The sequence below is a fragment of the Phascolarctos cinereus genome, unplaced genomic scaffold, assembly GCF_003287225.1.
Source record: "Phascolarctos cinereus isolate Bilbo 61053 unplaced genomic scaffold, phaCin_HiC Scaffold_5;HRSCAF=322, whole genome shotgun sequence".
Classification (NCBI taxonomy): Eukaryota; Metazoa; Chordata; class Mammalia; order Diprotodontia; family Phascolarctidae; genus Phascolarctos; species Phascolarctos cinereus.
Genome location: NW_027555958.1, coordinates 101,740,734 through 101,755,645, shown reverse-complemented (window position 1 = coordinate 101,755,645; position 14,912 = coordinate 101,740,734). Strand labels below are relative to the sequence as shown.

The following is a 14,912-nucleotide window of genomic DNA, read 5'->3' as shown; positions in this document are numbered from 1 at the left end:
TGATTTAATTTTTGTGTGTTCCATCACTATCTTGCATTACTCTAACATCACATTTATTTTTAATAGTATTTTATTTTCCAATTACATGTAAAGACAATTTCTAACATTTTTTTTAGTAAAATTTTGAGTGCCAAATTTTCTCCCTCCCTCTCTTCCCTCTTGCCTCCCTAAGACAGCAAGCAATGTGAAAGAAGAAACAGTTTGCAAAAAAATTATAGTCTATACAAGGAAAAAAACACACACAAAAATAAAGTGAAAATAGTATACTTTGATCTGCATTCAGACTCTATCAGTTCTTTCTCTGGAAAACATCACATTTATAAGATTGAAATTCCAGGTCATGGGAAACAATGAACCAGGGTCCCCACAACCTCTTTTCCCCTGGAGAACCAGTTGTTAAACATTTAGCAATGTACCCCTGAATATGTTCCCTCTACCCTACACTGGCAATGATTGTACTATGATTTTAGTACAACCCATATTATCCAAAGCAAATGTTGGAGCAGCAAGGACACAAGTGTTTGAGCAGGGAGCTAATTGTCAACTACTGGCTCTTTTTCTTTCTTTTTCTTTTTTTTTTGTAGGCTGATTTTCTCAGCCTTTGTGAATCACCTTTCTCTTCTCTGAACTCTTATAGAATTTATGGAATATGTCAAGCAAATTTCCACTTGATCCTCTGCTATTTTGTTTCAGTCAGGAAGACCTGACTTCAGATTCGACCTCAGACACTAGATGTTTGAACCTGGGCAAGTCACTTACTCCTATTAGCCTCAGTTTCTTCATCTGTAAAACAAATTGAAGAAGGAAATGACAAACCACTTCAGTATCTTTGCAAAGAAAACCTCAAATAGAGCCATCAAAAGTTGGACATGACTAAATGACTCAACAACAAGATATGTTGTTTCAACTGGGACATCCTGCTCACCAGAAACTTGTAGTATTGTATTTCAATCCGACTTTTGTTACAGTTCACTCACACGACTTTTATTTTTTGCTGATTCTCTAGCGCATTCTGTTACAGCAGATGTTTCACAACTCTGCTCTTTTAAAATCCTCAATCCCAATTTTGTTGCATTTACTACCAAATGATCTCATTTCCTTCTTTAATAAGATGATTGAAGCCATCCAGATTGAGTGCATCCCTCATGCACTTGTCTTTCTAACTAAAATAATATTTCTATAACTATTCTTTCAACTTTCCAGCTTCAGAGGAAGAGGTATCCCTTCTTTTTTTCCCCCTAAAATTAATCTTTTTTACCTGTTCTCTAAATCCCATGTCCTGCCTCTTTTAGGACCTTACTCCCATAATGATAGTATTTGCACACTCACTACCATCTTGAATCTCTTACTCTTCCTTCTCTCTTTCTCCTTGATCTTCAAACATGCAAGTCTCATATTCTGAAGAAACTTTCCTTGTTTCAGAAGAAAGCTTTGACTAGATAAATGCTAAATGTATTTATTTCATGCAAATTCTTCTCTGAGTGTTGCTTTTTTGCTTGTTTATATGCAATTATTTTCTTCCCTGGAATAACTGTCTCTTCATCTTCAATATTTGCAACAATCCTGGAAAATTAATGTTTTATTTTTTAAATGAATAAAGATCTAAAAATGCAAAGATTTTAGATGTCACCCTGGAATAATCTGGCATCTCTACTTTTTGACTAGTCCAACTTATTATAGACTAGGTTCATTGTCCTCCCCACTCCCCAGAAGCACCCTTCCACTTGAGGAGTCTTTGAGGAGCACATCCAGTTGATAGTCCTATTTTTCATCTTGTATGGTCAGTTTTCATGCACTGTTTGCAAATGGCCCTGATGCATTGAAACTTTTAGCCATTCAAAAGGCTGAAAGTGATGCTCCATAGAACCGCTCTCTGAAGTAATTTCACTGTGTGAGTATGTAGGCATTGTCTCTTAGAATAGTTCTTTATTAGTTGTCTTAGTAACTTCTGTTTTTCCCCAGCTGTGTTGGCCCATTAAAAATTCCCATCTTAGTATTATATTTGCAATGAGAAAATAGCCTAAATTTATTTACAATACTATAAAAATCTAATGTTCCTAAGAAACCTTTAGGGAATTTTCAGAGATAGAAGCCCATTTTGAAAGATAAAGCAAATGGGGAGATATTATGATTTTATCTTTTTATGATACATACATGCTCCAAGCTTTGACAGATCTAATTTATAAAGTTCCCAAACAAGTAGTGATTCTATAGAATTCGGAAGAGTCTGCCATACCTCTGAAAAATTTTTTTTCTGGCAGATAGTGAACATATGTTGAGTATATGTCCAATCCAGTTTCTATTTCTTGTGTGGTACATTTATTAAGCACCCACTCTGGGCTCCATGGTGTATGAGAAGGTTGGCTGGATTGGAAGCCAGAAGGCATAGATTGGAGTCCCAGATTTACCGCTTGGAAAGCCACTTTCTCTGGTCCTGTGCTAGGTGGCCTTTAAGGTTCCTTCCAGCTGCAAATCTACAATCCCTCTATGAATTACAGCTGGAAGGCACGGCAGAGATCATCTATTCCAACCCCTTGACTTCACAGAGGAGGAAAGTGAACACCAGAGATGATGACTTCACCAGAGTCACAAAGGAGTAAGTAGCAAGGTTAGAATTTGAACCTGGCTCCTTTAACTCTAAAAAGCATGGTGCTAAGCAGTATCTATGCAAAAATAAATAAATATGATACAGCCTTTGGTTCCAAGCAATTTACAAACCAAGAGGAGAAAGAAGGTAAGGACACAAATAATTACAGTACAAATTAGAATTTGAGAGTAAGGCGCTATGAGACGCTGGAAAGTGTATTTCTGTCTAGGGCAAAAAAAAAAATAATAATGTAAGGCTATGGAAGGGTTGCTGCTGTATGTTAGACCTTTCAGGATAGCAGGGATTTCAACAGATTATGCTGTGAAATCAGAGGGAAGGCATTCCAGTCTAGGAACTGGACCTGTGATTTTGCTGGTATTGGGAACTCCCTGGTGAGAAAGCTGCTTGAGGAAAGGCATGCAGATACGGGAAAGAGCTGAATGACTTCTGGACCAGCAGTTCAGCTTGGCTAGATCTTAAGAACACTTGTTGGGAGCACAGTGGGAGATCACTTTGGAGCCAGTTTGGGAGGGCTCTGAAAGCCAGAAAAGGAATTTGTACTTTATTAGGTAGTCGATTAAAGAAAAACAAAAAGGTTGTTGATTTCGACAGAAAGAGGAGGGATAAGTAAACTGAAATGTGCTTTAGGAAGATTAATCTGAGGTTTGGTTTCTATCGGGGACACCAATTAAGAGGTGAGCAAGAAACTTTGCAGTGGAATCTTAAGATCTCAGCAGCTGATGGTCTGGTATGGTTAGGGAGGAGTCAATGACTGAGGTGAGAGGGGTTGGGTTCTCCTGGCTGGGAGGTCGCTGGAGCCACACCAAGTCTAACTTGCACTTTCTAGATGACATGTGCCTGGAGGATAGGTGATTCTCTTATAACTACCATGGTGGCCATATGATGACATCGAGAGCTCTTGGTCAAAGCCGGGAGGGAGAGTCCTGCTCCTCTATTCTAAGCAGTCTCTTCGGGCTTCCTCCAGGTAAGGAAGTAACATTCTCAAAGCCAGTCCCCTGCCAGTGTCGTGGTCACTCTCCCTGGACCGCCTTAAGACCCCCCCCCCCGCGAGGGATTCGCGGAGTTGTTGACCTTTTTTCACAGTGGCCAAAAATTCAAGGGCACAGGCCTGCAAGCTGATGTTTCCCCACGTTCATTTCCTCCCAGGGATACAGGCACGCTCACTTTTCCCGCGAGAATTGACAGGAGTTCGCACTCCTCCACCCAGATCTCCGCATGTTTACGCGTTGCTAGGGGAGACGGCTCTTAGGTGACACAATCCTCACCCTCAGACGCCTACGTCAGGGCAGACCGCTTGCGGAGCAGCACCCCGGGCAGGAGGTTCGAGTTCGGATACCTGGAGAGGCGCGCTGGCGCCCTGGCCAAGCATGAGCCGAGACAGCTGTAGCGGCAGTGGCGGCAGCGGGGCTAGCTCGCGGCCCACCTCCACCTGCTCTAGGCTCTTTGAGATGACTAGCAACGCAGCCTTCCATGCCTTCTCTCCAGGAGCTGCGCCCGAGGTATCTAATGGTCTCAGGAGGCACTACTGGGTGCAGGTGCTAGTGGAAGAGTCAGGAGGGGCGAATGGATATGCCCAGATTTGCAGATTATCTCCATCGTTCTCCCTATTTGTCTTTCCTCTTCTCCTTTCGTCTCCCCCCCTTTTCCTTTTGCAATTAAAAAAAAATATGTAAGAAAAAAGTGAGAAAGCTGCACGGGGAAATGACTAGAGAGAGGCAGGAACACCTGAGTTCAAGCTTTCTCTTTGACCTACACTGGCTTTATAACTATTATCTCACTTAACCTCGCTGTGTTCTGGGCAACTTCCTAAATTGCAGAGAAAGGTGCCGACCTGCTTTATTAAAGGGAGTTCCCTCACCAGGGGAGTTTGGACCCCAGGAAAATCACAGATCCATTCTCTATTCAATTTGGGACTAAAAAGATAGGAGGAGGTTCAAAAGAAAATAATCTATGAGATGGATGAAATTGGGTGGGTCCCTCAGTAGCCTGAACACCCCAGTTTAAAAAAAAAGTTTGGGTCTAGAAGACTCTAGCCTCTAATAGAGTCTGTCTGAAAATTTAGTGAGACTAGCTTCAATACTGGCCGGTTTCTTTGGTTACAATTATAGTTTATATCTGCTAGTAGACAGTAGTAGTTGAATATTCACTCCAGGGAATGAGTTTGAAATATGCTTAAATTACAAATTGACCCTCTAGGCTTTTCTGCTGAGGTCAGATACCCCACACTAAGAGCCACAAACAAAAACTTTCTTTTATTTCTAGCTCTTACAAGACTTTATTACTAAAGGCATTCTCTCTGGTTTGTTCTGTAATGTTCTCGTGTCAATTTCAAGTAAAATAAGAGAACTATCTTTTTTCTGTTGCACTTTATCTCAGCATGGGAGAACTGTAATGATTTAAGGGGTCAGGAAATATTATTTTTGCATTCAAGCAGAAAATTGTAAATGTAAACTAATAGGAATGATCTAGGCGCTGAAGAGACTCAATTTTAAGGTGTGCTTACATATTTCAGAGCATTCTGAGAAAGAGTATTCTTAGTTATGAATTTCTTATCTGGGAATAAACACTGACTCACTTAAATCATATGCATATCTATTTTTCTATTCCCCCACCCTGAAGTGGGAGAATTTCTTTGTCTGAAGATGAGCACTATTTCAAAATTTATTATTTGTTTCAAAGACCAAGAGTTTGGAGATACTATAGGTGGGGTCAGTAATTCAGGGAGGAATAGTGAAAGAGGGCTGGATTTGGAGTTCAAATCCAACCTCAGACCCTTGATCCTTATTAGCTGTATGTCCCTGGGCTAGTCACTTAACTCCAACTGCCTTGCTAAAAAGCAAACCACCACCACCACCACCACCACCACCACCAAAAACCACAAGAGAACTGTGTGCTATGGAAATCTTATCATTTTGGATGTGAGTGAAATAATCAATTGGGTGAAGTTCTGGAAGGTGGACTATGTTGACAAGAATTGGGCTGGATGAGCTATTAAGTTGTTTTCTTCTTTTGTGCTTTTATTTTACACGGATAATTAGGATGTTTCAATAGTAATGCTATTCATAATACCCCATATCAGACACTTTTGTTGAGCAATTTATTAATTCCCATATCCCTTTGCATTATTGTGGATAAGGTAAGACAAGATAGGTAATGTGGTGTAATGTGTGTATATATAGAGAGGGCTGGCCTTGGAGTTAGGAAGAGTTCAAATCATGCTTATGATACATACAGCTGTGTGATCATGGGCACATCATTCCCCAACCCCACTTATCAGTGACTGCTGCTATCCTGTACAAGTGGAAACAAATCATGTCAGCCCTTTTACTCTATCCTCACCCTTCTCCAAAAAAGATGAAGGATCCAAACAATAGATAGTAAAACAAATTTTTCAATGACCAAAATGAAAACACAGGATCACCAATTTTTGGTTTCTGTAATGAATTTACTGTATTTTTTTTAAAAGCAGCTATAGTGGCTTGCTTCAAAGAATAAAGATTACTGCTCAGCTTAAATTTGAATTGTTACAAAGGTTTACTTCCATAAGTTCAAGGATAAACTTTTTCTTTTAATTGAAAAAGGGAGTAGCTCGATGCACCAGGAATTATTTACAGTATGCTTTGTTATCCAAGGTTCCCTTTTCCTTATTCCTTTGTTTTCCTTCCAATTTTTCCTTTGAAACTGGTAGTTTAGTGATGTTGATCTAAGGCAAAAGAGTTCAAAGACATAGTTTAGAAATCTTCCCTCTTTTCCTTATTCACATCACCAAAGCTAATTGTTATTGTAGTTATCACTCTATAGTTCAGATGTTGCTTACTGAATTTTATCGTGTTACATGCAAAAATCAAGTATTGTCTGTATAAATCACTTACTTAAATACATGGGAGTATCAAAATAAACTTTTAAAGCTTAATTCATCAGGGAAATAAAGTGTTTTTTGAATCATGTCCATCAGTTTTGCTTGTTTTTTTTTTCTCTTAGAAACATGAGATCATAATATTCTAGCTTATGTGAATGTTAACAGCAGGATAACAATTTCTGACTTGAATGTAGGTTCATGTACCTATCCTCCAAGTAATATGTACAACTTAGGAGGTGGGGTTACTATAAGCACAGGTCAGTGAAGGAACCAAAACCCGGGCTTTCCCCCCAATCTGACTCTTTGGGGCTTTGAATTTCTTCAAAGAAATTTGGTTCTTGTCCTTTCAGCACAAAGCCTTAGAGGGCTCCCTAGCAGTGCAGAGAGATGGTACAGATTCCTTGTTGCTTTGGGAAAGGGGAGAGAAGCGTATTTGCTGAACCTTTGAAAACCTTACAGTTAGTTTCTACTGATGGGGCAGGATAGTTGAACAGGAATCACATGACTATATCCAGGCATAGCAAATTTTTTTTTCTTTCTGAGAGCCGTATGAATAAGAGATTGAGGAAAGAAATAAGTAGCAGTTATTAAGGGGTTATCAAAGTAGTTGAGGTGAGAAGCAATAATGGCCTGGAGAATTATAGTGATCATGGGAATAGAGACGCAGGGAGAGATGCAAAAGATGTTGAAGTAGAATGGACAGGACTTGATAACTCTTTGATATTAGAAGAGAGGGAGAAAGGTTAAAGCACTTTCAAACAATAGAGATGAAGCAATAATGGCGGTGACACTGCAGCAACAGAAATAGTGAAATCAGAAGGAAAATTAGGTTTAGGGGGACAGATGTGGGTTCAAATCCCACTTCTGATGATTATTACCTGTGCAACCCTTGGGTAAGCTACTTTGCCTTCTCAGTCTGCTCCTCTGTAAAATGAAGGGATTGTGTTAAATGAGCCCTGAGGTTCCTTTCAGATCCATGGGTCACTGTAGATTTCTGCTTCTGGTCCCCATTATAATACTTGGAAGTGTTTGAACAGGTTGATGAGAGTTACATGCAGTGTGGAAAATCAATATCTCATTAAACCAAGGAAATACTATTTAGCGTTTCTTAAACTGTAGGGGTTGTGAAAAATTTGGCAACAGTAAAAGGTTCCTGGACATGCAACAACCAAAAATTAATTCAAAATCAAACTTGTAATGAATCCAAGGTGTTTCTGACGGTGATTGTCCGTGTTGCATCTTGATCCTGAACACAAAGCATGTGCACTCTGCACTGCGTGTGCCCTCAGGCCAAGTAACACCAAGAAACATTGCCAAAAGGTGAAGAGGAGTAAAAAAGTTTAAGAAGTCCTGCTTCTTAAGATCTATAGCCCTGTAGGGGTATTACACAAACAGGACATGATCTAGTTTTCATACTGTCATGGTTTGGATGTAGCATTTCGAGGGCACCTGTTCTCTCTGGGCAAGGAAAATCCTGCCAGTTTGCAGATGCTCCAAAGTCTCTCTGAGTTGAAATCTACAATATCTAGCGGCTTATAAGTTTAATTTTGAGGATCAGGAACTGGTAGGCTATGAGTACTGATTAGTCTGGGTGTAAGGTGAGGAATGGGAGCTGTTGTAATTCCTTTATGTATGGTGGTGGGCATGCAGGGGTCAGCTGTACTTGGTGTCCTCTTAGTTTCTCTCTTTTTTTCCTCCCTCTCCCCCCCCACAAGTGATTCCCTCTCAGGCTGAAGCTTCTCCATTACTAGACTGCTGGATTGTGTGGTCCCAAAATGGCTTACATTTTAAAATAGAGGCCTTGAGTTGATTCCGATTTTTTTCATCCAATCACAACATTTTTCCTGTGTGGCTTTCAAATTGTTTAGGGACTCATTCACACCTAGCTTATGCCTTTGGGTAATTGATTCAATGAGGGTGTTCAGGCCTACATGATTACATTAATTGAGGTGGGATTGAAGCCTAACCCTAATACAAAGATAATAGCTGACATTTATATAGTGCATTAAGTTAAAAAAATGCACTTTTGCACATATTATCTCTTTTGTTCCTTATAATACCCCTGGGAAGAGTAGGTACTATAATAGATGAGGACACTGAAGCTCACAGAGGTTATGAGTCCTGTTTATGGCCACATAGTGAAGGGCAGGATTTGAATCTATCAGTTAATTAACAAGAATTTATTAAGTGCCTACCGTCAAATGACCTAATATCTATAAAACCTTAGTATAATGCCTGGCATATAGTAGGTGCTCAATAAATGCTTGTCCCGCTCCCCTTGTTCTTCTCTCCCTACTATGGGCTAGGCACTGTACTTGGTACTAGGGAAAAAAAGGCAAAAATGAAGCAGTTTCTGTTTTCACATTACATTATATCAGGAAAGACAACCTGCACTTATATAGGATATACAGAATATATGCAAAATTAATAGGAAATCTTTTGGGAGACAGAGCACTAATCAGTCAGTCAACAAACATTTATTAAGTGTTTTCTATATGCCTGGTACTGTGTTAAGTACTGGGGATACAAAGAAAGATAAAAGACAGTCCCTGCCTATAAGGAGCCCACAATCTAACTTGAGAAACAATTGCAAACAAATATGTACAAATAAGCTTTGTGCCTGATAAACAGGAAATCATTAATGAAAGGAAGGCACAAAAATTAAGATGGATTGAGAAAGGCTTTCTGTAGAAGGTGGGATTTCATTGGGATTTGAAGGACACCAGGGAAGCCAGGAGGCAGAAATGAGGAGGGGAAACATTCTAGGCCTGGGAGACAGCCAGAGAAAATGGAGAGATGGAGTGTCTGTCTCATTTGCGGGACAGCAAGGAGACCAGTGTGGCTGGATGGAAGAGTTAGGGGTGATGGTGTAAAGTATAAGAAAACTGTAAAGGTGGAGGAAGGGCTAGGTTACTAAGGGCTTTGAGTGCCAAACAGGATTTTGTATTTTATCCTGGAGGTGATAATGAAGCCCCTAGAGTTTATTTAGTAGGGAGAGTGGTAGAACATGGTCAGACCTTTGCTTTAAGAAAATCATTTTGTTGACCAAGTGGAGGATGGACCAGACTGGGGAGAAACTCTGTCAGGCAGACCAGTCAGCATGCTATTGTGATATTACAAGCTGAGGTTATAAGGGCCTGTACCAGGGTGGTGGCAGTGTCAGAGGAGAGAAGGGTTACACTGGAGAGCTGGAGTATCCAATGATTTAAAATGCTTACCACAGTCTGGTTAGTCAGGTGCCATTTTCCTAGACACTAAAATTTCCAGTCCAATTCCCTACTTGTTCTCAACTCTGTATTTCTGGCATCCCAGTTCACTAGGTTTTTTCTGGTGTAGGAGGAGAATTATAACTCAGTGCTGTGCTGGACCAGACTGAGGTGCTAGTTGGTATTTTGCCCATTTCTTTATGAATTGCCTGTGCCATGTCCAAGGTCAAAGACTAGCTCCAGCCATTGGCCCCAGGAGAGGGATGTTTTGTCAATCCCCTCTTGTACCAGGATTCTGTTGTGGAACCTCATTAGTCCTGTAGGGTGTGTGGTCAGCTGGGGACACTGTTTCCTTAGCAGAGCCATCCAGCTCAGATCAGGGATCTAGGATGAGAACTGACTGATATAGAGACAGAGATAAGTTGAGACATTACTTTTTATGGGAACACAGTGAATGCTAACCATAGCTGACACTTATTCAGGGCCAGTAAATGTCACAGCAGCTTAGAAAACCATGGCATAATTTCAAACAAAGCCACAGCAAACAGCTTGAAGGTGTGAACAGACTGGTGGTGGAATAGGAGTCAGAAAATCTGGATTCTCATTTTTGCCCTCCTACTAGTAGCTATGTGATCTCGGGGCAACTCACTTAATCTTACTGGCTCTCAGTTTTTTGATCTATCTAATGAATTTGTTGGACTTATAATTGAATAGAGATCATCTAGATTCAGGTCTCTTATAGTTCTATCCTTTTGTAAAACATTCATGATGATTATAATTGAGTTCGAAGAAGTAAGTGATTCTGGTAAGTTGTTCTTTTAATTAATTATTAATAGCATCGGTTAGTGTAGGCCTTTTCCACAGATGTAGACTTTCTTTTTTGGCAAAAGTTGTGCTATAGCCTTAATAACTGGTAAGACATCTAAGATTTTGTCAATGAGATTATTTATGTACTACTGAGTTTAATAGCTAAGAAACTTTTATAGTTGAAAAACAAACACAATTCAGATATTTTGTTGGAAATTTAATGATATCTTTCTCTTTCCTTTTGCTATCCAAGGTCAAAGGTCAGGGTTCTAAGTCACTGCTGCAGCTGTTAAGAATATGACAAACACCACACTTTGAATATACTAGATTCCTGTTAGGATAAAGAGACCAGTACGTGGAAAATGGAAACTACAAAAGTTATCATTCAGTCATTTTTTCAGTTGTAACCCCATTTGAGGTTTTCTTGTCAAAGATATTGGAGTGGTTTGCCATTTCCTTCTCCAGTTCATTTTACAGGTGAGGAATTGAAGCAAACATGGTTAAGTGACTTGTCCAGGGTCACACAGCTAGTAAGCATCTGAGACCAGAATTGAACTCAGGAAGATGAGTCTTCCTGACCCCAGGCACAACACTCGATCCACTGTACCACCTAGCTTGATTAAATATGCTTTCAAACGGTCTTTTAAATTAAATAATCAATCAACAAACATTGAGTAAGCACTGTGTACCAGACACTATACTAAGCACAGGGGATATGAAAACAAAAGTGACATAGTCTTTATTCTCAAGGAGCATATACATATGTGTATGTATATATGTATGTACCCACACACACTTATACACACATGCACATATGTACATAGGCATACACACATGTGTGTTTCACACATATACATACACACATATGTATGTATGTATGTGTATGCATGCATGTATGTATGTTATTCTGATTCTGGTCTAGGTTTGATTTGAAGTGGGACGCTGTTAGTTTCGGACCCTGGAATGAAATAAGACACTTGGAGATCATATAAGAGTTAAGAGAAAGAAATTTACTTAGCCATAGGAGGATAAGGTTACTGATAAGAATGAGCACCGAGGGTACCATGAGGTTGATTTAGCTGAGTGATGCTCCCTTGTCTGAGCTGCTCCTTGTTTTCCACCAGCTAAGCATCAGAAAGAAGGTCTGGAGCTCTTCCTGCCTATCTTTACTTAGGTGACAGCAGCCTAAGCCTTTAGTCCCCTGATCCATTCAAGTCTTGTGGATGGTTTCAATACCTTTTGAGGAAAAATTAACATAACTTGCATAGTAAGTGTCTGAGGCCAGATTTGAACTCAGGTCTTCCTGACTCCAGGCCCAGTGCTCCCTCCACTGGACCACCTAGCCACCCTTACAAGATCCATACAAGATAGACATAGAGGAAAAGCACTAGCAACTGAGGGGAGCAGAAAACTGCAGAAGGTGATGCTTGAGCCATCTTAAAGGAAACCAGAGGTTCTGGGTGGCAGATGTAAGGAAGGAGAGCATTATGGGTATGGAGGACAGGCAATGTGGTGTAGAGGGTAGAGCAATGAACTTGGATTTAGGAAGACCTGGGTTCAAATTATGCCTTACACACTCATTAGCTATGGGAATCACTAATCTGGGCAAATCACTTAACATCTGTGCTTCATCTATAAAAATGAGAGAGTTGGGATCTGTGGTTTCTAGGATCCTTTTCAGCTCTAAATCTCTGCTCTTAAGATCTAAGGCACAGACATGGGAGATGGAGTGTGTAAGGAACAGAAAACAGATCATTATGGCCTCAATCTAGAAGGCTCAGAGGGCAGTAAAATGTAAGATGAGTGGAAAAGTAGGAAGAGTCTAGGTTTTGAATAGCTTTAATGTCAAACAGAAGGGTTTATACATGATCTGAGATGTAATAGGGAGGCACTGGAGCTTATTGAGTAAGGAGTACTCAGGCATCACCAAACTTGTGTTTCGGCAGCTGTCTGGAGGAAAGAGAGGAGTCAGAGAGGCCAATTAGGAGACCATTTTAACAGTCTCGCTGTAGAAGAGACCAGTGCCTAAACCAAAATGGTGGCTGTATAAATGGAGAGAAGGGGCTATTTATAAGACACATTGTAGGGATAAAAGTGACAAGATTTAGCGACTGATTAGATATGTTGGGTCAGTGAGAGTGAGGAGTCTATTTTAAACAACATTGTTAGATAAGATAGGATACAATAAAGTTACTACTTTAAAAAAAATTTTTTTTAAAGGCAATTGGAGTTGAGTAACTTGCCCAGGGTCACACAACTAGTATCAAGTGTGTGGTCTGAGTCTGGATTTGAACTCAGGTCCTCCTGACTTCAGGGCCGGTGCTCTATCCACTGCACCACCTAGCTCCCCCGAGTTACTACTTTTTAGAATCATGTTAAAAGATGTAGATCAGTACAAAGTAACAAATACCTAAGATTAATTTCAGAAAGAAGTATGGTTCCTAAAGATTTTAGCCAGTTGTGTGTATGTATATTCTTCCCTTTTCTGACTTCTATTTGGTCAATTCTAATTCTCAGGGAGTTTGCTGCTTGGGAAACATTTTGTACCTCTTGTGCTGAACTATTAATTCCCTTTCCACTTCTTTTTCCTTTAGCACTCTCATTTTATCTATAAAAATATTTTGTTGTTGTTTAGTGGTGTCTGACCCTTCCTGGCCCCATGGATCGACTGTCCATAGCATTTTCTTGGTAAAGATACTGGAGTGGTTTGCCATTTTCTTCTCCAGTTTTATGAAGGGATTAAGTGGCTTAAGTATCTGAGGTCAGATTTGAATTCTGGTCTTTCTGACTCCAGGCCCAGTGCTCTATCCCCTGCACCACTTAGATGTCCCAGAAAAATATTGTACAGCTCTTTAAAATATTTGTGCTTCATCTATTCCAGGAATTCTTGTTGAATTCAGACCCAGGTTCTATTTTTTCTTTGAAGGTTTACTTGTAGGTGTTTTGTAGCCATTCTCCTGTCTTAGGTTTGTATCTTGAACATCCCTATGTTACAGATTTTTTATCACTGGAATCTTTTTTTTTTTTTGCTCATTCTTCCCAGCCTACTTCTTTATTTTGGACTTTATGTTAGGGCTGAGCTTTGTGCATTTCTGGAGGGGATGTCTGGGAATGGTCCTGTTGCTATTATCTTGGGAGTATTGAGTATTGTGTTATTATAGGATCTCAGGGACATTTCAGTCTGTGGACCTGTAAGCTTTCAGTGTTCCCAAAGTGGTCTGATGCAGGGCTAAGTGTATTCATTCCCTTCCATATCTGGGCTCTTCAAATTCCTGATCTGGGATTGGGTCTCTCTAAGCGATATACCTGTGGACTTTCCCCATTTGGAATTCCAGTAGAATGCTGCTAGACTTAGCTGTTTTTAGCCTACTAGAAAGTTCTACTCCTTCCGAGACATAGAACTGCAGGCTTTGTTTTGGTCTGGGATTCCTGCCAGGTTGTTCTGCTGTATGCCTAAGACTGGGCTGGAAGCTGAAACTTGAGAACCTTCTTTACTCCTGGGGTCTGAGCCACATAGATGCTGTTCGCTTACTAGAGTCCACAACCACTTGTTATGCTGGGTTGCCAACTTTAGGTGCAGACCTTTTTCTCTATCCATCCTTGATCTGTGACCTGAAACTGGGTACTAAGTTATAGAGTTGCCAATTTTCACCTCTTCTTGGCCCCTGCCCAAGTTTACTCCCTTATCTGCTAGATTTGGGACCTCTTCTTGTCCAAGTGGATAGCCTCTCCCTATTCTAGAATGCTTTATGCAGCCATTCTTGGATAGATCCTCTCTGCAGAGTCCACAGACCATTTTGTCTTTCTCCTCATGCTGACTTAGGGTGAGAAAATGACTCACTCTAATTTGTTTCTTGGATTTTCTGATCAGGACTCAGTCTGGTGCATTATTTAGATCTGTTTGAGGGAGCTGTATGGTTGTGGAGTTTGAACTTGGCTATACTTCTTCATGCTACTTCACCATCTTGGCTCTGACCCCAATAATTTTAAATATACATAGGTGTAGTGAATAGAGAGCTGTCCTCCAGCCAGAAAGCTATTGCTTTGGAAGATATGGCCTCTGACACCTTCTGGTTGTATGACCCTAGTCAAGTCACTTAACTTTTAGTGCTGTAGTGAACTCATTAAGAGTTTAAGTTGCAGAGAAGGTGCCAACATTCATTGAGTCACAGGAGTTTCTTTGTCTGGGAGTTGCTTATAGCAATGAAACCACAGGTCAAGTTTCCATCCCTAATCCTAATACCCCTTCCTTCTAAGCTTTGAATGGGATTGATCTCTTTTGATAGAACAGTGTCATTAAAAGGCTTTGTGAGATAACTGACTTTTTAGGAATGGGACTCCCAGCTGAAGCCCCTGCAGTTACCGGCTGAGGTGGCTCAGTGAACAGCATCAGCGCCATGGGACCAAGGATAATAGCACATAGGGAAAGGAA

At 40.3% G+C, this 14,912-nt stretch overlaps 1 protein-coding gene across 2 annotated transcripts in view; it reads left to right on the top strand.

The window, feature by feature from the left end:
- Positions 1-3,704: 3,704 nt before the first annotated feature.
- The window catches only part of CCDC170 (coiled-coil domain containing 170), a 91,900-nt gene continuing 80,692 nt past the window's right edge, over positions 3,705-14,912 (top strand). Inside the window, exon 1 of one of the 2 annotated variants that reach the window (XM_020986616.2) lies at positions 3,705-4,107. In XM_020986616.2, coding sequence (XP_020842275.1) covers positions 3,976-4,107 — 132 coding nt within the window. In that variant the 5' untranslated portion in view covers positions 3,705-3,975. The remainder of the gene's footprint in view (positions 4,108-14,912) is intronic. The other variant, XM_020986618.2, reaches the window with a different exon arrangement.